Genomic DNA, 20,930 nt, shown 5'->3' with positions numbered 1-20,930 from the left:
CCTGTGGCTTTGCCCTGCGGTGCCCAAACCGGGGGCGTTTCTAGAGAAAAACGTCAAAGCAGTGGAATTTAGGAGGATGTGGCAACAGCTCTGCCGGGACGGGGGGGGGGTGCTGGGGTGTCCAGTGGGGCCCCACGGGAGGTGACCCCAAAGGAATCGGGGTCCCCTGGGTGCCGCTGGTGGGGATGAGCCTTGGGGGGAAAGGTGCGGGCTGAGAATGTACGGAACTCAGCGCTGGGATGAGCCACCCCCGACGGGCTTCCCAGCGAGATCGGGGACAAAACAAGATCGGGTGGGGATGGGGAACCGTGTCCTGTCCTGCCCCACCTCGAGGAGGAGGATGAGGTGCGTCCTGGTCGGAGGGGACAGTTGGGGACAGGGCCACTGTGCCACCAAGCGTGTCCCCATCTCCAGCATCTCTGCACTTCCGAGGTGCTGGGGAGAGCTTGATCCAGGCAAAGCCACCACGCCTGGAGATTTGGGGGCTGTGACAGCTCGGGGGACAGTAGGTGACCCTCGGGGTCTTGATGAGCCCTGTCCCTTGTGCTGCAGCCTGCCCTGAGCCAGGTCCTGGAGCGGGTGTGGTGTGTGGGGTTTGGTGGGAGTTTGGGGGGTTTGGTGGGATGGATCTGCTTAGTGGGGCTGGGGGTGCCGGTGTAGGGTGCCAGGGTGCAGGGAGGGTGGCGGCAGGGCATGGACTGGGCACAGGCAGGGCACAGACAGGGAACGGGCAGGGAATGAGCAGGGCACGGGCAGGGAACGGGCATGGCACGGGCATGGCACGGACAGGGCACAGACGGACTCCATGGTCGGTGCCAGTGTGAGGAATCCCCCTCTCCCGGCTCGGAGCCTTCCCGGTGCCGGTGAATCACGGCCGGGGGTGTCTCGGGCCGGGCCGGGGGCGGTGCCGGTGCCGGCCCCTCCCGGGAGGCCGGTCCGTGTTGTTGCTTTTAAAGCCCCGCACGGCCCCGTGCTCGGGCTGCCGGGCAAGTGCGAGGGAGGGCGGCACCGGCAGCACCGGGACCAGAACGGGCACCGGGAGCCAGGACGGGCAGCACCGGCACCGGAGCCAGCACCGGCACCGGGACCGGCACCGGCCCCGCGATGCCGCCGCTGCCCGCCTGGCTCTGCCTGGCCGCGCTGCTCCTGCCGCTGTCCCCGGCAGCCCCGGGCGCTGCCGGTCCCTGCCCCCGGCCCTGCCGCTGCCCCGGGGCCGGGATATTGCTCTGCCGGGAGCCCGACACCGTGAGCAGCCTGGCCTCGCTGCTGGGAAGCGGCGGCTTCACCGACGTGTGAGTGGGGCCGGGGGTCGGGGGATGGAGCTCAGACAGCGGGCAGAGCGATGGGACAGCGCGGTGGGGCTGGGGGGACCGGGCTGGGGCTGGGGATGACAAATCTGGGGGTGACAGAGATCGGGGAGCAGGCAGAGGAGCTGGGGGTGACGAGGGTGAGGGATGCGGTGATGATGCTGAAGCAGCGATGGAGTTGGCAGTGACAGAGCTCGGGGATGGAGGTGATGGGGCTGGAAGTGATGGAGCTGATGGGGCTGGGAGTGATGGAGCTGATGGGGCTGGGAGTGATGGAGGTGATGGGGCTGGGAGTGATGGAGCTGATGGGATTGGGAGTTACGGATTTTGGGGAGCAGGCAGAGGGGCTGGGAGCTACGGGGACGGTGGTGGTTGTGGCTGGGGGCAGCAGAGCTGGTGGACCGGGTGGTGATGGGGATGATGGAGGTGATTTGCTCCGGGGCAGGAGCAGGGATGGCTGGATGGGCTGGGATGGCTGTGGAGAGAGCAGCTGCTTGCTGGGAGGCACTGGGGGCTGCAAAATGGGGTGGGGGGTGCAGCATCCCCCCAGGGAGCAAGTGAGGGGCTGGGGGCAGCTCTTCACCCCCTTCTGTGGCGATGCCAACACGCTGAGGGTGCACCCACACTGTGCTGGGCAGGGCAGGGCTGTGGGGAGCCGCTTGTCCCCATCCTGTTGGAGCTGTCGCTGTGCCCTGGGGGCTGTGGGTGGGCACGCTGGGGGGGCACACCCCAAATTTGCTGCTTTGGGGGGTCTGCTCTGCTCCCACTCCTTCCCCTGCTGCAGGATGTGTGGTGGGGAGACCAGGGCTGGAGCCAGCAGAGACAGGAGGGTGCTGGGGTGACGGGGTGCTGCAGGACACCAAAGTGCCCCAATTGCTGGGGTTGCCCCCAGCCCAGAGCCCTGCCTGTGCCGCATTGCTGGGGCCTGGCTGCGGTGTCTCCGTGCCTCAGTTTCCCCACGTGCTGCGCCACAGGCGCTGCCAGCTCTTTGTTCGCTGGCTCGTGGGGTGGGGTGGCGTGGCTGGTGGTGGGGATGGTGGTCCTCGAGAGACCCCCAGCCATCCCAGCTGCTCTCATCCCATCCTCACCGGGGTCAGGGGCACCAAAACCCTCCTTGGTGTGGATCTGAACCCCAATTAACCAAGCCCTGTTGTTTGGGGTTCACAGGAGTGGGGTGGGGCAGGGAGAAACCCTGCACCTGCTCCCAAAGGGGCTTTTCTTCATCTCCTGCCTGGAGACAAGGGTGGGGGGACAGCGACAGCAGTGTCCCTGTCACAGTGCAGGACACCCTGGGGACCCAAAGGATTAGGGGGCTGAGACCCAGCAGACTTATTCTGTGTGGGCTCCAGGTGGTGGCTCAGCCCTGATCCTGCACAGTTCACACTGACCAGGGGCTCAGAACCATCGGGATCACCCACTGCCATCCCCCTTCTTCCCAGCTCATCCCAGGGGAAACTGAGGCACGGTGGGGCGGCTCAGCTCCATCCTTGTCCCCATTCCCGGCTGTGGGCACAGCCTGGGGAGTGGGAGAGCTCTCACCTCACTCTTTGGGGCATGACGGGGTCGTGAGTTGCCCCGCTGAGCCCCCTCCTTTGCCTTCCAGCGTCATTGAGAACCAGCCGGCGCTCAGGACCCTGAGCCGAGCTGACACCAGGACACTGCGGGACCTCAGGAACCTGTGAGCACCTCGGGGTGGGGTCCCTGCATGGGGAAACATGGGGAGTGGAGGGAGGGGATCCCCAGAGCTCAATCCCACTGCAAGGAGTTGCAGGGGACACTCCCAGAGTGTGAGCACCTCGGGGATGGGGTCCCTGCATGGGGAAATGAGTGGGACGGAGTGGGGGATCCCCAGAGCCCAATCCCATTGCCAGGAGTTGCAGGGGATGCTCCCAGAGCAGAGAACCTGTGAATAACCCGGTGTGGGATCCCTGCACCGGGAAATGAGGGGAGGGAAGGGCTGTGGTGGATGGGGGGATCCCCACAGCTCAACCCCACTGCCAGAATTCTCAGGGGACATTCCCAGAGCAGAGAACCTGTGAATAACCCGGTGTGGGGTCCCTGCACTGGGAAATGAGGGGAGGGAAGGGCTGTGGTGGATGGGGGGATCTCCAGAGCTCCATCCCACTGCAAGGAGTGACAGGGACGCTCCCAGAGCAGAGAACCTGTGAGCATCCCAGCGATGGGGTCCCTTCACAGGGAAATGAGGGGGTTGGACAGGAGGATCCCCAGAGCTCAATCCCATTGCCAGGAGTCCCAGGGATCACTCCCAGAGCAGAGATTCTCCAATGTGCTCACCCTCCCCTCCTTTCAGCACCATCTCCAGGTCGGGGCTGCAGCACATCTCTGCCGATGCCTTCCTGGACACCCCCAAGCTGAGCCACGTGTGAGTCTCCCCTTCCCCTTGCCCACCGTGCCACCGTTGGTGCCCCGGGGGCTGTGCCCGCTGCAGGGTGGCCTGTCCCCGTGTCCCCGTGCCCAGGCAGGATCGATGGTGTCCCATCACTGCCCCCAGGCACATCAGTTTCCCCACTGCTGCTGAGTGGGAAACCATCGATCTGGGCAGGAGAGCAGGCAGCTGCTGCCCCCCCGGGAGCTCTGTGCTGCACCAGGGAGGGTGGGGTACCCCAAAAACGGATGGGGACCCTGTTCTGGGGTCCCGAGCGCTGGTGGCACGCCTGGCAGAGCTGGTTTTGCTTGGTCACGGTGTGACAGCCCCGGGCTGCGCCGTGCCACCTCTGTTGGATGGGAAGGGGTGGCTGATGGGGGCTGTCCCAACAGGAATCTCTCCTCCAATGCCCTGCAAAGCCTTTCCTGGAAAACCTTCTGGCATCTGCCCCTGCAAGAGCTGTGAGTGATGAGAGAGAAGGGGGAGGTGGGTGTGGAGCATCTCCCATTGGGGATGTGCCCCTCCAGTGACACACACAGAGCTGGGGATGCAGTGAGATGCTCGGTGAGATGGTGGCTCTCACATCCACGGGTGTGGGGACAGGGACAGGGGTGGCACATGGGACATGTGTGACACAAAGCTGGAGGCTGGGAGTGCCCAAGTGCAGCCTTGACTGACTCTGCTGGGACACACACGAATGTGTGGGGCCTGGAATCCTTTTGAGTTCTCTTCCCTGCTCCATCTCAGCATCGTGGTGGGAAATCCCTTCAACTGCTCCTGTGGGCTCCGCTGGCTGCAGCTGTGGCACAACAGCAGCCGGGCCGAGCTGGGCAACCAGTCCCTGCTCTGCTGGGAGGGCAGCGTGCCCGTGGCCCTGGGCAGCCAGGCTCTCCACGCCTGTGGTACGTGCCTGGCCATGCCTTTGTCCCCTGTCCTGAGCCTGGGCACACAGGGACACTCATGGCTCACCCTCCTGTCCCTGCAGACCCCCCGAGTGTCCACATCGAGCCCCCCGAGGTGGCGCTGAGCCAAGGGGACAGCGTCAACCTCACCTGCCACATCAGTGCCAGCCCAGCGGCCACCGCAGAGTGGGTGGTGACCGAGGTGGGACCCGAGCTGCTCGCTGTCACCAAGGCAAGCTCAGCCCCCCAGCATCCTCTCACCGGTGGGGTGGGCACGGGAGGGATGCAGGAGCTGGTCAGGCTTGAGGGGTGGCATCTGCTCCAACACCCCTGGTGTTCCCTGCAGCTCTCAGACTGGGAGATCGTCCTGGAGATCAGCAACGTCTCCTCTCACCTCAACCACAAGGAGCTGCTGTGCCGGGCAGAGAACGCGGCGGGGTTGGGAGAGGACAGCGTGGTGCTGAACGTCACCTGTGAGGAGCCCAGAAGGGGCTGGGCTGGGGGCTGGGGGCTGAGTGGGGGTCTGGCCCAGGAACCCACCCAGCCCTGTCTGTGCCAGTTCCCCCCGTGATCCTGCTGCTGGACACCGCCATCCCCCGGCATTTCTGGTGCATCCCCTTCTCCGTGGATGGCAACCCCGTCCCCGACATCCGCTGGCTCTTCAACAGCACGGCCCTGAAGGAAGGGCCCTACATCCACACCTTCGTCATGGAGTACGAGCACAACTCCACCGTGCTCCACGGCTGCCTCCAGCTCAACCGTCCCACGCACGTCAACAACGGCAACTACACCCTGGTGGTGGAGAACGCCCTGGGCTGGGCCTCCCGCAGCGTCCAGGTGCGCTTCATGGACAACCCCTTCAGCTTCAGCCCCGAGGAGCCCATCCCAGGTAGGTGCCTGTGCCAGGGGCTGCCTGGGGTGTCCCCCATCCTACCGAGGAGCTGTGTCACACCTGGAGTGCAGGATGGGTTGTATTTGGCTCTGCCTGTTGTCTACACTGGTGTGCCTCAGTTTCCCCCAAGGATGGGCTGCTCCCACCTGAGGGATAACGAGTGTTTCTCCTTTCTCTCCCTTTGGGCTGCTCCAGTGTCTCTGTCCCCACGGGGTGAGTGGCCAGGATTGCTGCCCCATCTCCCCTAAACTGGGCATTCTGCCCATCCTGGGGTGTCCAGGTCCTTCCAGGGCCTTTTTTGGGGAGGATGAGGACCCCACACTCACCCTACACCCTCTCCCTGCCCCAGGCACCAGGAACAGCTCGCTGGAGGGGCCTGTGGAGACAACAGATGAGCACACGTTTGGGGTGAGGAGATGCTCTGCAGTGTGGGATGGGGGGACCAGGACACCTGCAAGAGGGTGGCACAAATCCCTAGAGGACTGAGTAGGATGTGGGTTATATGATAGGGATGAAGGACAGACTCTCAGTGCCTCAGTTTCCCCTGTGGCACCTCCTGGGGCCTGTCACCATCTCATGGGGTTGTTCCCATCCCACGGGCTGACAAAACGGACCTGGTGGGACCTGGCTGAGCTCTGTCCTTGCTGCCAGCAGGTCTTGGTGGCCAAACCAGCTCTCGGGGATGTGGGTTATACAATGGGGATGAAGGACAGACTCTCAGTGCCTCAGTTTCCCCTGGGGATTGTCACCATCTCATGGGGTTGTTCCCATCCCATGGGCTGACAAAAGGGACCTGGTGGGACCTGCTCCTGATCTCTGTCCTCACTGCCAGCAGGTCTTGGTGGCCAAACCAGCTCTCGGGGATGTGGGTTGTACAAAGGGGATGAAGGACAGACTCTCAGTGCCTCAGTGTCCCCTGTGGCAGCCCCTGGGGTTTGTCACCATCTCACAGTTTGCTCCCATCCCTGGTGTGACCTGGCCTGATCTGTCCTCGCTGCCAGCAGGTCTCAGTGGCCGTGGCCCTGGCCGTGTTCGCCTGCCTCTCCCTCTCTGTCATGCTAATCCTGCTCAACAAGTGTGGGCGCCGCTCCAAGTTCGGCATTAACCGTGAGTGCCCCCAGCCTGGTGACTCGATATTGGGGCTGTGACACGGGGACAGCCCCGTCCCCACGTCCCTGTGGCACCTGGTTTGGGTCACAGGTGTGGGAAGAGGGGCTGTGGGTGGGGGGAACACCCGTGGAGAGGTGCTGGCTCCCCCGGGAGCGTGGGCAGCAGCTGCTAATTCACTCCTGGAATGGATTCAGCCTCTAAATGGTTTTGATCGGGCTGCCTGGCCCCCGGGGGCCGGGCGAGCAGGGGGATGCTCGGCAGAGCCTGGCACTGCCTGCACAGGCTGGGGGGAGGAGGAGGAGAGCTGGGGGACCCCCTGATGGCCTTGTCCTTGTCCCCACAAGGCTCAGCCGTGCTGGCCCGAGAGGATGACCTGGCCATGTCCCTGCACTTCATGAACCTGGGCAGCAGCCCCCTCTCCTCGGCTGAGAGCAAGCTGGAGGGGCTCAAGAGCAACTTCATCGAGAACCCCCAGTATTTCTGCAACGCCTGTAAGGCTTGGGCTGGGCACTGTGCTCCCCGAGCACCCCTCATTGCTCACACCCGGGCTGGGGGGCACTGACGGGTGGGGGTCCCCCCAGGCGTGCACCACGTACAGAGGAGGGACATCGTGCTCAAGTGGGAGCTGGGCGAGGGCGCCTTCGGGAAGGTTTTCTTGGCCGAGTGCTACAACCTCCTCCCGGAGCAGGAGAAGATGCTGGTGGCCGTGAAGGTGAGGAGGGGGCACGATGAGGGGGTGAGGGGGTCCCTGGGGTGGGTGTCACTGATGCCGTGTCCCCGCAGGCGCTGAAGGAGGTGACGGAAAGCGCCCGCCTGGATTTCCAGCGCGAGGCCGAGCTGCTGACCGTGCTGCAGCACGAGCACATCGTCAAGTTCTACGGCGTGTGCACCGAGGGCGAGCCCCTCATCATGGTCTTCGAGTACATGAAGCACGGCGACCTCAACCGCTTCCTCAGGTGGGACAGCGGGGGGGACAGGAGCCCCCCATCTGCCTCTCCATCAGCGCAGCCAGCCTGCTCCCTGCTAATGCAGCCCTCCTTGCAATATTGATTAGATTAGCTGTCTGAGAGGCTTAAATAGAGAGAGATTGGCCATCAGCTGGAATAAGCAGAGACTTTTCGATTGCCCCCCCAGGTATTGCTGCTAGACGGGGGGGGCTGCCAGAGGCATCGCTTTAGTGGCCGCGCGAGGAGCTCTGAGACGTGGCTTTTATGATTATTGTTATGGGAGTTGGCATTAATGGTTCTGCCGAGCAGAGCTCCCCCAGCCCCCGGCCACGGCCGCCCCGGCCGGGCTGTCAGCAGCGCTCGGCATCAAAGGCACCGAGGGCTGCGGGCGGGCGGAGCCGCGCTGGCCCCCGGCCGGGCTCGCACGCCCCGCTGCACGCACGGTGCTGCTTTCACACCCTGCCCGTGTGCCCTGGCACGCTGCCGTGTGCCCTGACACACCACCTTCCACCCTGACATTCTGTCTTCTTCAGGGCCCATGTGTGTGCACACTCATGTGTGCCCTCCCTGTGTGTGTGCACAGGTGTGCGTGCCCTCCTCTGTGCGTGTGTCGTCCCCGTGTGTGTGCAGAGGTGTGAATGCCCTGCCCTGTGTGTGTGCCCTCCTTGTGTGCATGCACAGGTGTGTGTGACCTCTCCATGTGTGTGCAGAGGTGTGAATGCCCTGCCCTGCGTGTGTGCACAGGTGCGAGTGCCCTCCCTGTGTGTGTGCACAGGCGTGCATGCCCTCCTTGTGTGTGTGCACAGGTGTACATACTCTCCGTGTGTGTGTGCACAGGTGTGTGTGCCCTCCTTGTGTGTGCACATCTGTGTGTGCCCTCCCTGTGTGTGTGCACAAGTGTGCATGCCCTCCCCATGTGTGTGCACAGGTGTACATACTCTCCGTGTGTGTGTGCACAGGTGTGTGTGCCCTCCTTGTGTGTGCACATCTGTGTGTGCCCTCCCTGTGTGTGTGCACAAGTGTGCATGCCCTCCCCATGTGTGTGCACACATGTGTGTGCCCTCCACTGTGCATGTGCACACACGTGTGCCCTCCCTGTGTGTGTGCACGTGTACCCTCCCTGTGCATGTGCACACCCGTGTGCCATCCCATGTGCATGCATGGGTGTGTGTGCCCTCCCTGAGTGTGTGCACACACGTGTGCCCTCCCCTGTGTGTGCACATGTGTGTGTATGTGCCCTCCCCTGTGCATGTGCACACACGTGTGCCCTCCCCTGTGCATGCACAGCTGTGTGTGCCCTCCTTGTGTGTGTTCCTTCCCTGTGTGTGTGCACAATTGCTTTATTAAGCTATATTACACTAATCCCAACTAAATTACATATTAAAAAGAAAAAAGAAATTTCTATGTATTTATATATATTTCTATATAGAAATATATTTCTATATTTTTTATATTTTATATATTTCAATATTTTATATATTTTGATATATTATATATATTTGTATATATTTTTCTATATATTTTTATATATTTATTTTTATATATTTCTCTACTATACTAAAGAAAAATCCATTACTGTCTCCAGACAGTCAGACACAGCTTTGAGTGACTGGCTAATCACTCAAAACAACTTTCACCCATGTCTAATAACCAACCCTCTTTGGGTAAACAATCTCCATAACACATTCCACGTGTGCAAAAACAGGAACAGTGAATAGAGATAATAATTGTTTTCTCTCCTTCTCGCTGTGTGGGGATGGAGTCACCATCCCTGGATGTGTTTAAAACAAAGCCTGGATGTGGCACTGGGTGCCAGGGTTTAGTTGACGTGTTGGGGCTGATGATCTTGAAGGCGTCTTCCAACCCAGTGATTCTGTGCTTCTCACTGCCCTTCCAGGAAAAATGGGAATTTTTTGGAAAATTGGGAAGTTGTGCTCTCTCCCACCCATCCCACGCTCCCAGCAGCTCCCCTGTCCCAAAGATCCAAAGGCCCTGATGCCAAGGTCCTGGAGAAGGACTCGCTGCCTTCCCAGGAAAAACGGGAATATTTTGGAAATTTGGGAAGCTGTGCTCTCTCCCCACACTCCAATCAGCCCCTGTGCCCCACAGATCCTACGGCCCCGATGCCAAGATCCTGGAGCAGGGCTCGCTGCCTTCCCAAGAAAAATGGGAATTTTTTGGAAATTTGAGAAGCTGTGCTCTCTCCCCACACTCCAATCAGCCCCTGTGCCCCACAGGTCCCACGGCCCTGATGCCAAGATCCTGGAGCAGAGCCTGGGGCAGCCGCGGGGCTCACTGCCTTCCCAAGAAAAATGGGAATTTTTAGAAAATTGGGAAGTTGTGCTCTCTCCCACCCATCCCACGCTCCCAGCAGCTCCCCTGTCCCACAGATCCCACGGCCCCAATGCCAAGATCCTGGAGCAGGGCTCGCTGCCTTCCCAAGTAAAATGGGAATTTTTTTGAAAAATGGGAATTTTTTTGAAATTTGAGAAGTTGTGCTCTCTCTCCACACTCGAATCAGCTCCTGTGCCCCTCAGGTCCCGTGGCCCCAATGCCAAGATCCTGGAGCAGAGCCTGGGGCAGCCGCGGGGCTCGCTGCCTTCCCAGGAAAAATGGGATTTTTTTTGGAAAAATGGGAATTTTTTGGAAATTTGAGAAGCTGTGCTCTCTCCCACCCACCCCACGCCCCAATCAGCCCCTGTGCCCCACAGATCCCACGGCCCCGATGCCAAGATCCTGGAGCAGGGCCCGGGGCAGCCGCGGGGGCCGCTGGCGCTGGGGCACATGCTGCACATCGCCACGCAGATCGCCTCGGGCATGGTGTACCTGGCCTCCCTCCACTTCGTGCACCGGGACCTGGCCACCCGCAACTGCCTGGTGGGCCACGAGCTGGTGGTGAAAATCGGGGATTTCGGCATGTCCCGGGACATCTACAGCACCGACTATTACCGGGTGAGCTGCTCCTGCCTCCCCTTTGCTCTGGCTTGGGAGGCCACACTCAATTTCCCTCGTGGCTGTTTCCTCCCACCCCTTCTCCTCACATCCATATTTAACCACAGAATGGGTTGGAAAGGAGGCTTGGAAGCCATCCAGCTCAACCTGCTGGGATGCTTTCCAAAAGAACAGGTTGCTGGCTCCAAATCCTGACCTTGAGTATCTCCAGGGATGGGGCAGCCACAGCTTCTCAGGGCATCACCTCCCTCAGAGTAAAAAATTTCATCCTAACATCAAACCTGGGGATTGAGGGGTGAGGGAAGGGAAGCAGGAGGGTCCTTGCCGTGCTGACAGCCCTGCTGTGGGCAGGTGGGGGGCAGGACCATGCTGCCCATCCGCTGGATGCCTCCTGAGAGCATCCTGTACCGCAAATTCACCACCGAGAGCGACATCTGGAGCTTCGGCGTGGTGCTCTGGGAGATCTTCACCTACGGCAAGCAGCCCTGGTACCAACTGTCCAACACCGAGGTGAGCGAGCTGGGGGGCAAGGAGGATGGGAACACTCCCAGAGCAGGACAGGGAGGATGGTAACAGCACCTGGGGTACCCAGGGTGGGGCAAGGAGGATGGTAACACCCCCAGACCAGGCAAGGAGGATGGTGACAGCCCCTGGGGGTACCCAGAGTGGGGCAAAGAGGATGGTGACACCCCCAAAGTGGGGCAAGGAGGATGGTAACAGCCCCAGAGCAGGGCAGGGAGGGTGGTAACAGCCTTCAGAGTAGGGTAGGGAGGATGGTAACAGCCCCAGAGCAGGCAATGAGGATGGGAACAGCCCCTGGGGGTACCCAGAGCAGGGCGAGGAGGGTGGGAACAGCCCCCCTAAGGGGTACCCAGAGCAGGGCAAGAGGAGTACCCAGAGTGGGGCACGGAGGATGGGATGGGAACAGCCCCTGGGGGTACCCAGAGCAGGGCAGGGAGGATGGTAATACCCCCAGAGTGGGGCAAGGAGGATGGTAACAGCCCCCGGGATACCAGAGTAGGGCAAGGAGGATGGTGACAGCTCCCTGGAGGTACCCAGAGTAGGGCAAGGAGGATGGTAACACCCCCAGAGCAGGGCAAGGAGGATGGGAACAGCCCCCAGAGTGGGGTAGGGAGGATGGTGACAGCTCCAGAGCAGGCAATGAGGATGGGAACAGCCCCCGGGGGTACCCAGATCAGGGCAAGAAGGGTGGGAACAGCCCCCTGGGGGTACCCAGAGCAGGGCAAGAGGAGTACCCAGAGTGGGGCAGGGAGGATGGTGACACCCCCAGAGTAGGGCAAGGAGGATGGTAACAGCCCCTGGGGGTACCCACAGCAGGGCAAGGAGGGTGGGAACAGCCCCTGGGGGTACCCAGAGCAGGGCAAGAGGAGTACCCAGAGTGGGGCACGGAGGATGGGATGGGAACAGCCCCCTGGGGTACCCAGAGTGGGGCAAGGAGGATGGTAACACCCCCAGAGCAGGGCAAGGAGGATGGGAACAGCCCCCGAGGGTACCCAGATCAGGGCAAGAAGGGTGGGAACAGCCCCCCTAAGGGGTACCCAGAGCAGGAGTACCCAGAGTGGGGCACGGAGGATGGGATGGGAACAGCCCCTGGGGTACCCAGAGTGGGGCAGGGAGGATGGTGACAGCCCCCCCCCAGGGGTACCCAGAGCAGGGGCTCCCATCTCCACCCCTGTCCCTGCAGGCCATCGAGTGCATCGTGCAGGGCAGGGAGGATGCTAACAGACTCTGGGGTACCCAGATTGGGGCAGGGAGGATGGTGACACCCCCCCCCCAAGGGGTACCCAGAGCAAGGTTCCCATCTCCACCCCTGTCCCCGCAGGCCATCGAGTGCATCACCCAGGGCCGGCAGCTGGAGCGGCCCCGCACGTGCCCCTCCGAGGTCTATGGCATCATGCAGAGCTGCTGGCACAGGGAGCCCCAGCAGCGCCAGCCCATCAAGGAGATCCACAGCCGCCTCCAGGCCCTCGTCAAGACACCCCCTGTGTACCTGGACATCCTGGGCTGAGCGGGGACCCCCTGGCACCCTCTGCTCCCTGCTGTTCCCTCCCTGCCTGCCCTGCTGCCCAGGGCATGGCTTTGCCCCTCACAGCCCTGGACTGATGCCCCGAGGAGGGGGAGAAGCCTGAAATGTTATTTATAGTGCAAAATGCCAGCTCACTCCCAGGAAAGGGGGGCTGGAGGGCTGTGGCACCCCTGGTTTGGCTCCTTGGCACTCCCACAGCGCCAGGATGGAGGCTCTTGGCTCAGGGTGGGCAGAGCTGGGAGACCCCAGCATGGGGAAGAGCTGGGGGGGCTCAATTCTACCCCAGGGGAGTTGGGGTTGCCCTGTGCCCACCTGCTCTGCAGCAAAACCAGTCACTAAAATAAACTGTGTCTCCCCTGCATTCCCCCTGCGTTCTCCGGGGTGGCATTTTGGGGGGAAAAGGGGGATTTTCATATCAGGGAAGCTGCTCTGGCTGGGGGAGAGGAGATGCTGTGCCAGGGATCCTCCCAGGGTGTGGGTCAAGGCTCACAAATGCCCAGGGTGCTGTGTTTGGTGCCCCCATCCCCAGCACACACAGGGATGGTTTTGGGCTGTGTCATGAGGATAATTTTGGGCAGAATCCAGGGATTCCTGTGCCACACCCTGGCCCGGGGAGCCTCCTTGCCAAGGGCTCTGCAGGTGGAGGATGGGACTTGGCAGCACAAACCCATCCCCCCAAAAGGGCGACATCCCCCCTTCTCTGTGTCCTCTCCTCGGAACCAGGGGTTATCACATGCCCTGCAGCATCCACTCCATCATCCCCCCTCAGGCTCTCCAGCCGCCTTGGTAATGGTTGAGACCTGGATTTGACCATAATGGAGCTGAATTGATTTCATCTGGATAATTAGGCAGCACAGGCAGAGCCCTGGCAGCTCCTTTGTTACCCCCTGTGACCCGAGATAAGCGGGAGGGAGGCGAGGTCGCGGGGGAAACTGAGGCACGGCGCAATTTGGGAGCGGTCAGGGGGTCTGTGGTGAGGTCTGTGGTGGGGTTTGGGGCTGGCATGGCACCAGGCTGTGCCCTGTGCTGGTGTGGCACAATGACAACTGGGGGAAATGGGAACTGCCAGCCTGTAATTCACCCCAGGTCAGGCCCCTCTGGCTCTCCTGGATCTTTGCTGTCCCGGGAAATGGGGACCTGGCATGGGCAGCTCTGGCTCTGCTGGAGCTCAGCCCTGCTGGCAGAGCCCCCCACTGCTTCCTTGGGGTCTCTAATCGCTGCCCACGCTGATTTATGGCCCTTTTTTCCCCTCTTATCTAATTTGAGCAAGGAACTAGATTACAACCTTGAGCTTTTCCAGCCCCGTGCTGGAGATTGCCGCAGAGCAATGCCCCAAAAGGACCTTGTGTGGTGGTGACACCCCCTCTGCAAACAGGGTGAGCTTCCCTATTTCTGCTCCTCAGATTCCTTCATGGCATGGCAATGCCTCAATCTCCCTCGTGGGCTTGGCCGTGCCTCAGTTTCCCCCTTAGCGCAGGCAGGGAAGAGTTAAGGGTTCACCCCGCGATCGATTTTATCCCCCCAGCCCCTCCCTGCTGCCGAAGTTTCTCCATTTCAGTGCTCCGGGGGGAGCGGTAATGGACTCTGGCAATGAGGTAATTAACGGCTCCGCTCCCTGGCGGGGCTGCCGCCCCAGCGGCACCGGGGCCTGGCCCTGCTCACCCCGTTTCGGCGGGGCTGGGGCTCCCCGGGCCCGATTCTGCTTCGTTCTGTATCGCCACTCACATCCTGCCCTGCCTGTGCCACCCTCCCGTGCCCTGGTGCCACCAGCTCTGAGCATGGCAGGGTTGGGTTTGTGCTTTAGAGGGTCCCCAAAAGCTCCTGAGGGGACCCCAGGTCCTCTCTAAGAGGATCAGTGGTGGGTTTGGGGGAGCTGAGGATGCAGCTGGACCCCAGCCCTGGGAGCGATGGGCTCTGCACAGCCCCAACCACACCAAAGTGCACTCGGGGGTCTCGCTCCTCTCCTCCTCTGGGGGTCCCGGGGGGGCTGCAAAGGCATCTGAGCACTGAAGTGCCCCTGGAATGTCCCCGAGCAATATTTCCCCCCCTTGCCCTGGGGACGCCTTAAAAAGCATTGGAAGGAGGGGTCACTTCCCCGGCAGATCCTCAGCTCCGGATGTCCCCAGCCCGTCCCATCTCCGATATCCTCTCCCATTCCAGGGCCCCGCAGCCCCCCACATTCCCCATTCCCATCCCTGCTCCGGGAAGCGCCGTTTTGGGGGAGCCCCAGCTGCGGGTGGGCTCGATCCTAATGGAGACCCCCGGGCGAGGGGGGCGGGCAGCCGGGTCTCGCTGGGATGTGAAAATCGTTGGGAGTGATTAGAGCTGTTCCTGTAACGAGCAGAGCAATTAACGGCGCCTCGGGAGCCGCTAATGTGTGCTGGGAGTGGGGGGGCAGCTGAGCTGCCCGTCCGGGGGTCCCGGGGTCGGGGGAATACACGGGGATCTCGGGATGAGGGGAGGGGGTCAGGAATCCGGGATTTAATTGTGATATTTGGGATGAGGAGGTGGGAAATGGCTGAGAATCCGGCGGTGGGGAGGTGATCCCAGGATATGGGGGTGATGTGTGGGGGTGATCCCAGGATATGGGGGTGATCCCAGGATATGGGGTGGTGTGTGTCAGGGATCCTGGGATGCAGGGGAACACACGGCCAGGGATCCCAGGATATGGGGTGGTGTGTGGTCAGAGACCCTGGGATGCAGGGGAACACACGGCCAGGGATCCTGGGGTCTCTGGGGTGAGGGGGTGACTCGTGCCTGCAGCTCTGGGATCCTCAAATGTGGAAATGCTGTGTGCCCGGGATGGGGGCACACTGTGCCCGGGATGGGGGCACACTGTGCCTGGAATGGCGAGGGGGAGATGTGCACCTGAGATTTGGGGATACAGGGATGAAGTGTCCCTGGGATACAGGGATGATGTGTCTCTGGGATGCAGGGATGATGTGCCAGGGATGTTGGGATGCAGGGAGGATGTCCTGGGATGCAGGGATGATGTGCCCAGGACATTGGGATGCAGGGATGATGTCCCTGGGATGCAGGGTTGATGTCCTGGGATGCTGGGATGATGTACCAGGGATGTTGGGATGGAGGGGTGTGTGCCCAGGATGTTGGGATGCAGGGACCATGTGGCCCTGGGATGGGGGGCTGATATGTCTTTGGGATGTTGGGATGCAGGGATTCTGTGCCAGGGATGTTGGGATGCAGGGATGATATCCTGGGACACAGGGATTATGGGTCCCTGGGATGCAGGGATGATGTACTAGGGATGTTGGGATGCAGGGACCATGTTCCCCTGGAATACAGGGATGATGCTCTGGGATGCAGGGATGATGTGTTCTTGGGACATTGGGATGCAGGGATGATGTCCTGGGATATTGGGATGCAGGGATGATGTCCTGGGATGCAGGGATGGTGTCCTGGGATGTAGGAATGCTGTGCCCAGGGTGTTGGGATGCAGCAATGATGTGTCCCCAGGATGCAGGGATGATATCCTGGGTTGTTGGGATGCAGGGACAATATCCCGGGATGCAGGGGTGATGTACCCAGGACATTGGGATGCAGGAATAATATCCTGGGATACAGGGATTATATGTCCCTGGGATGTAGGGATGATGTGCCAGGGATATTGGAATGCAGGGATGACATCCTTGGATGCAGGGATGATGTCCTGGGATGCAGGGATGCCATGTTTGGAGTGTTGGGATGCAGGGATGTTGTCCCTGGGATACAGAGATGATGTCCTGGGATGCAGGGATGCTGTGCCCAGGGTGTTGGGGTGCAGAGATGATGTCCTGGGATGAAGGAATGATATCTTGGGATGTTGGGATGCAGGGACCATGAGACCCTGGGATGCAGGGATGATGCTCTGGGATGCAGGGATGACATTCTGAGATGCAGGGATGCTCTGCCCAGGGTGTTGGGATGCAGAGATGATGTGCCCAGGTTGTTGGGATGCAGGGATGCTGTGCCCAGGTTGTTGGGGTGCAGGGATGCTGTGCCCAGGGTGTTGGGATGCAGGAATGCTGTCCCTGGGATGCAGAGGTGCTGTGTCCAGGGTGTTGGGGTGCAGAGATGATGTCCTGGGATGAAGGAATGATATCTTTGGATGTTGGGATACAGGGACCATGAGACCCTGGGATGCAGGGATGACATTCTGGGATGCAGGGATGCTGTGCCCAGGGTGTTGGGATGCAGGGATGCTGTGTCCAGGGTGTTGGGCACCAGCCCCAGGCTCTGCTCTGCTGCCAGCAGCCGCTGCCCTGAAGCCAGAGGACACCCTGGTCCCCACATGCCCTCACCACAGAGCAGCTGCCCCTTGCTCAGGGGATCCCTTTGCTTGCCCCAGCCCTGGGGGACAGCCCGGGTCAGGCCCTGGGGAAGGGGACACCCTGAGGGGCTGCACCAGGACGTCCCCATAGACCCCACTCCATGCAGCACTCTGTGAGAGCAATCCCGGCAGTGCTGCTCTGCCAAAACCCTCTGGTTTCTGGACAGAAGCGAAAAAAAAAAAAAGAAAAAAAATAATTAAGGGGATTTTTTTTATTTTTTTCCCTTTTCCGTAGTTGACTCCACGTCCAAACTTCCTGAGAGCAGCTCCAGCCCTCCCTCCGCTTCCGACGGCCGCGCTGCGCCATCCCGGCCGGCCAGGCCAGCCCTGCCCCTGCTCCTGTCCCTGCCTGCCACCGCGGCCCGGCCAGGTGAGTGCCACTGTCCCCACCGGGACACCCCGGGGCAGGGCTGGTTTGGGTGGGTGGCACCGTCCCACTGTCCCCTACCGGGCGCTGTAGGGGACCCCCTAGCCCTGGGGGACACGGGAGAGCGCAGGGACAGCCGGTGGGGAGTGGCACAGCGCTGCGACACCCCTTGGGTGACCCCAAAGCTGCCCCTGTCCCTTTCCCTGCCCCTGCCTCGCCCCCGTGCCCCCCTCGCCCTTCCCCAGCCCCATCCCTGCGGAGGAAACGCGTCAGCCCCCGGGCTGTGCGGAGGAAGCGCCGGGGCACAGATAGCGACACTGGGGGGGACAGCACAGTGTCCCCAGCAGGGACAGCGCAGGGCAGCTCCTCTGCCCTCACCCCACACGCTGCTTTCAGCCCCATCACCCCTGGGATGCTCCTCATCCCACCCGGAGGGCTCTTAGGGACACAGTGGGGAGGGGAGTGCTGGGTCTGGGGGTGCTTTTTGCCGTTTTGGGGGGACTTTTTCCCTCGGAGAGGAGCAGATGGGACGTGCCGGCAGCGTTTGATGACTCCTTGCTTTTCCTGTCAGCATCTCCCCGTGGTTCCTGTTTTTCCCAGCAATGTGGGACAACCTTGTTGCTGGAAGAGGGGGATGAGGCTGGGGATAAACTCGGGGTTCCCTTGAGGATGAAGCTGGGGATAAACTCGGGGTTCCCCCAAGGATGAGGCTGGGGATGAACTCGGGGTTCCCCCGAGGATGAGGATGGGGATGAACTCGGGGTTCCCCTGGGGAGGAACTGGGGGGTCCCCTGAGGATGAGGCTGGGGATGAGCTCGGGGTTCCCTCGAGGATGAACTCGGGGTTCCCCCGAGGATGAGGCTGGGGATGAACTCGGGGCTCCCTGGCTCTCCCCCCTCGGCAGGGTCCATGGGAGGGAATTCTGGCAGCGGATAAGCAATTAATTCCTCCCTGCCGGGAGTTGAAGGGAAATGGGGGGAAGCTTTCCCACTGACACTTTTTCCACCCCAAACCGGATGCTCTGGCCCCAAAACGCAGCGCGGGCTCTGCTGAGGGGGGAAGGACGAACCCAGGGAGCACCTTTGGGGTATCCTATGGCTGGAACAGCAAGGAAGCCCCGGTAAATCCAGCTGTGCTGACCAGGAAACCTCTGTTTCCTCCTTGGCACACGGCAGCGCTGCCCCGAAACGCTGATCCCGGTAAACATCACACCCGGCGCGGCGGGCTCGGGGGTCGCCGGCCCTCCCAGCCCGGCCCCCGGCTGGAAACGCTCCCAGAGCCGCCCCGGCAGAGCCAGACCCTCTCTGGCTTGAGCAAGAAGCTGCTGGATCCAGGAAAAGTCAGCTGGGAATAAACACAGAGCGAGTTGAAGTGGGGCCACGCAGAGCCGTGCCAGGGCTGGAGGCGTCGTGCCCAGCCCCACCCTGGCACCCCGGGCATCGCCCCCTTAGCATGGGGTGCCCAGCACAGGTCGGGGTGATGCTCCAGATGTTCCCCCAGGTGTCTCAGGATGCTGGGATGAGGCTGGAGGGGCCACCCAGGTTGCTGAGCGGCCGTGCCTCAGTTTCCCTTTGGCGCAGAGCTGCGCTGGGGGAGCAGCGGGGCCGGGGCTGGTTTTGGGGATGGAGGAATGCAAAGCCAGCCCTGCAGGGAGCTCGGACGTGGGGCTGGGCCCGGGGGCGGTGGGTGGGGAGCGGGAATGTGCGGAGGCACGGGGTGAAGCCGGCTCTCTCCGTGCAGGATGCTGCTGCGGGCCGCGGTGCTGGCGCTGCACGCCGGCTCCTGGCTGCGCTCCGGCCCGGAGACCCCAATGTGTGCAGCTACTGGGAGAGGTAGGACTGAGGGGACAGGGGAGGGGGACAGCGACAGTCCTGGGGTCTGCCAGAACCTGCAATCACCCCGAATTCCCTCCACCCGCAGCTTCACGGCGCCAGTGAAGGAATCCTACACCAAACCGCATGTGGTGCCCTCCAACCAGCCCTGCCCCGGGGGACTGGGGCTCCCCCTGCCCTGCCCGCAGCAAAGGTGGGAGCACCCCAGAGCCCCTCGGGTGTCCCCAGGGCCGTGGGGGGCCGGAGGGGACAAGGACAATGAGGGGGCTGGAGGGGGCTGTCCCTCTGCAGGGTGTCCCCAGGCTTGTGGAGGAGCAGTGCCACCCCTGGGTGTCCCCAGGGTCATGAGGGGCTGGAGGGAGGCTGGAGGGAGGACCGTCTCTCTGCAGGATGTCCCCAAGGCTATGAGGGGCTGGAGGGAGGCTGGAGGGGGGACTGTCCCAGTGCAGGGTGTTCCCAGGCTGGTGGAAGGGCTGTCCCACCCCAGGGTGTCCCCAGGGCCATGGGGGGCTGGAGGGGACAAGGACAAGGACAATGAAGGGGCCGGGAGGGAAATGTCCCACTGAAGTGTCCCAAAGGCTATGAAAGGCTGGAGAGGAGGTGGACTGTACCCATTGCAGGGTGTTCCCAGGGTCGTGGAGGGGCTGTCCCACCCAAGGGTGTCCCCAAAGACAGTGAGGGGGTTGGAGAAGGGGCTGGAGGGGGGGTTACCCCATTCTCAAGGGGGGTTTCCAATGTCGGTGTCCCCAAGCTCATGGAAGGGCTGCAGAGGGTCTGTCCCCAAGGCTGGGGGCTGGAGGAGGGCAGTGCCAAGAGGCCACAGCGTGTGGCCAACACAGCGTGTCCCCAAGGCCCTGGGAGGACTGGAGGGGGGCTGCCCCAAGGCCAGGGGGCTGGGGGGACTGCCCCAGTGCAGGCTGTCCCCAGGGGCAGGGCACAGGGACACTGGGGGGGCTGTCCCAGCTCAGGCTGTCCCCAGTCCCTGGCGCACAGGACAGCACTCTCACGGTGTCCCCTGGTGGCGCAGGGTGCTGTACCGCACCGAGTACCGCCTGGCCGTGCGCACCGACTACCGGCGGCGCTACCAGTGCTGCCAGGGCTACTACGAGAGCCGCGACTCGTGTGTCCGTGAGTGGGGCCGGGGCTCGGGGGGGCCCTGGGGCGGTGTCCCCGCTACGGGGTGTCCCCAGAGCTCCCTGGGGACCCTCCGTGCCGTGTCCCCCCAGCTCACTGCAGCCAGGAGTGCGTCCATGGGCGCTGCGTGGCTCCCGAGCTGTGCCAGTGTGAGCCGGGCTGGCGCGGGCCCAGCTGCTCCAGCGGTGAGGGCACAGCTGGGGGAGGCACTGCTGGGGTGGGCACAGCTGGGGTGGGCACAACTGGAGTGGGTGGGCACAGCTGGGGGGGGCACTGCTGGGGAGCACAGCTGGGGTGGGCACAACTGGGGGGAACAGCTGGGTGGGTGGGCACAGTGGGGTGGGCACAGCTGGGGGAACAGCTGGAGTGGGTGGGCACAGCTGGGGGAGCACTGCTGGGTGGGCACTGCTGGGTGGGCACAGCTGGGTGGGTGGGCACAGTGGAGTGGGCACAGCTGGGGGCACAGCTGGGTGGGCACAGGTGGGCAGGGCACAGGTGGGGGGGGACTGCTGGGGTGGGCACTCTCAGCTGGGGGGGGGCAGATGGGGCTTCCCTGCAGGGCTGGGCAGCCATGGTGGGGCAAACCAAAGGTTTAATGGGGGGATGGGATTGGGGTGAGGAGTGCACAGAATGGGAATGGGATGGGATGGGATAAGATGGGATCAATGAGATGGGATGGGATGGGATGGATGGATGGGATGGGATGGGTTGGGATGGGATGGGATGG

At 62.2% G+C, this 20,930-nt stretch overlaps 2 protein-coding genes across 2 annotated transcripts in view; both read left to right on the top strand.

Annotated features, from left to right (window-relative positions):
- Positions 1–1,088: 1,088 nt before the first annotated feature.
- On the top strand, positions 1,089–12,893 carry NTRK1 (neurotrophic receptor tyrosine kinase 1). The gene is made up of 17 exons (XM_064732716.1): positions 1,089–1,292; positions 2,911–2,985; positions 3,619–3,690; positions 4,086–4,154; positions 4,441–4,595; positions 4,679–4,827; positions 4,942–5,068; positions 5,155–5,484; positions 5,683–5,700; positions 5,837–5,895; positions 6,492–6,594; positions 6,942–7,088; positions 7,179–7,309; positions 7,381–7,553; positions 10,256–10,496; positions 10,848–11,006; positions 12,340–12,893. The coding sequence occupies exons 1-17, from the start codon at positions 1,105–1,107 to the stop codon at positions 12,523–12,525; spliced, it is 2,382 nt and encodes a 793-aa protein (XP_064588786.1). The 5' UTR covers positions 1,089–1,104; the 3' UTR covers positions 12,526–12,893.
- Positions 12,894–17,139: 4,246 nt separating this feature from the next.
- Positions 17,140–20,930, top strand: part of PEAR1 (platelet endothelial aggregation receptor 1) — a 16,825-nt gene continuing 13,034 nt past the window's right edge. Inside the window, exon 1 of the mRNA XM_064732703.1 lies at positions 17,140–17,240. The gene's annotated coding sequence lies outside the window, so the exon portion shown is untranslated. The remainder of the gene's footprint in view (positions 17,241–20,930) is intronic.

This window comes from Zonotrichia leucophrys, chromosome 25, assembly GCF_028769735.1.
Source record: "Zonotrichia leucophrys gambelii isolate GWCS_2022_RI chromosome 25, RI_Zleu_2.0, whole genome shotgun sequence".
Lineage (NCBI taxonomy): Eukaryota > Metazoa > Chordata > Aves > Passeriformes > Passerellidae > Zonotrichia > Zonotrichia leucophrys.
This window is presented reverse-complemented; position numbering and strand designations above follow the sequence as displayed.

Coding starts and splice junctions, on each gene's coding strand:
- NTRK1 (XM_064732716.1), top strand. CDS start 1,105: ATGCCGCCGCTGCCCGCCTGGCTCTGCCTGGCCGCGCTGCTCCTGCCG. Junction 3,691..4,085: donor ACCCCCAAGCTGAGCCACGT/GTGAGTCTCCCC, acceptor CTGTCCCAACAG/GAATCTCTCCTCCAATGCCC. Junction 5,896..6,491: donor CAGATGAGCACACGTTTGGG/GTGAGGAGATGC, acceptor CGCTGCCAGCAG/GTCTCAGTGGCCGTGGCCCT.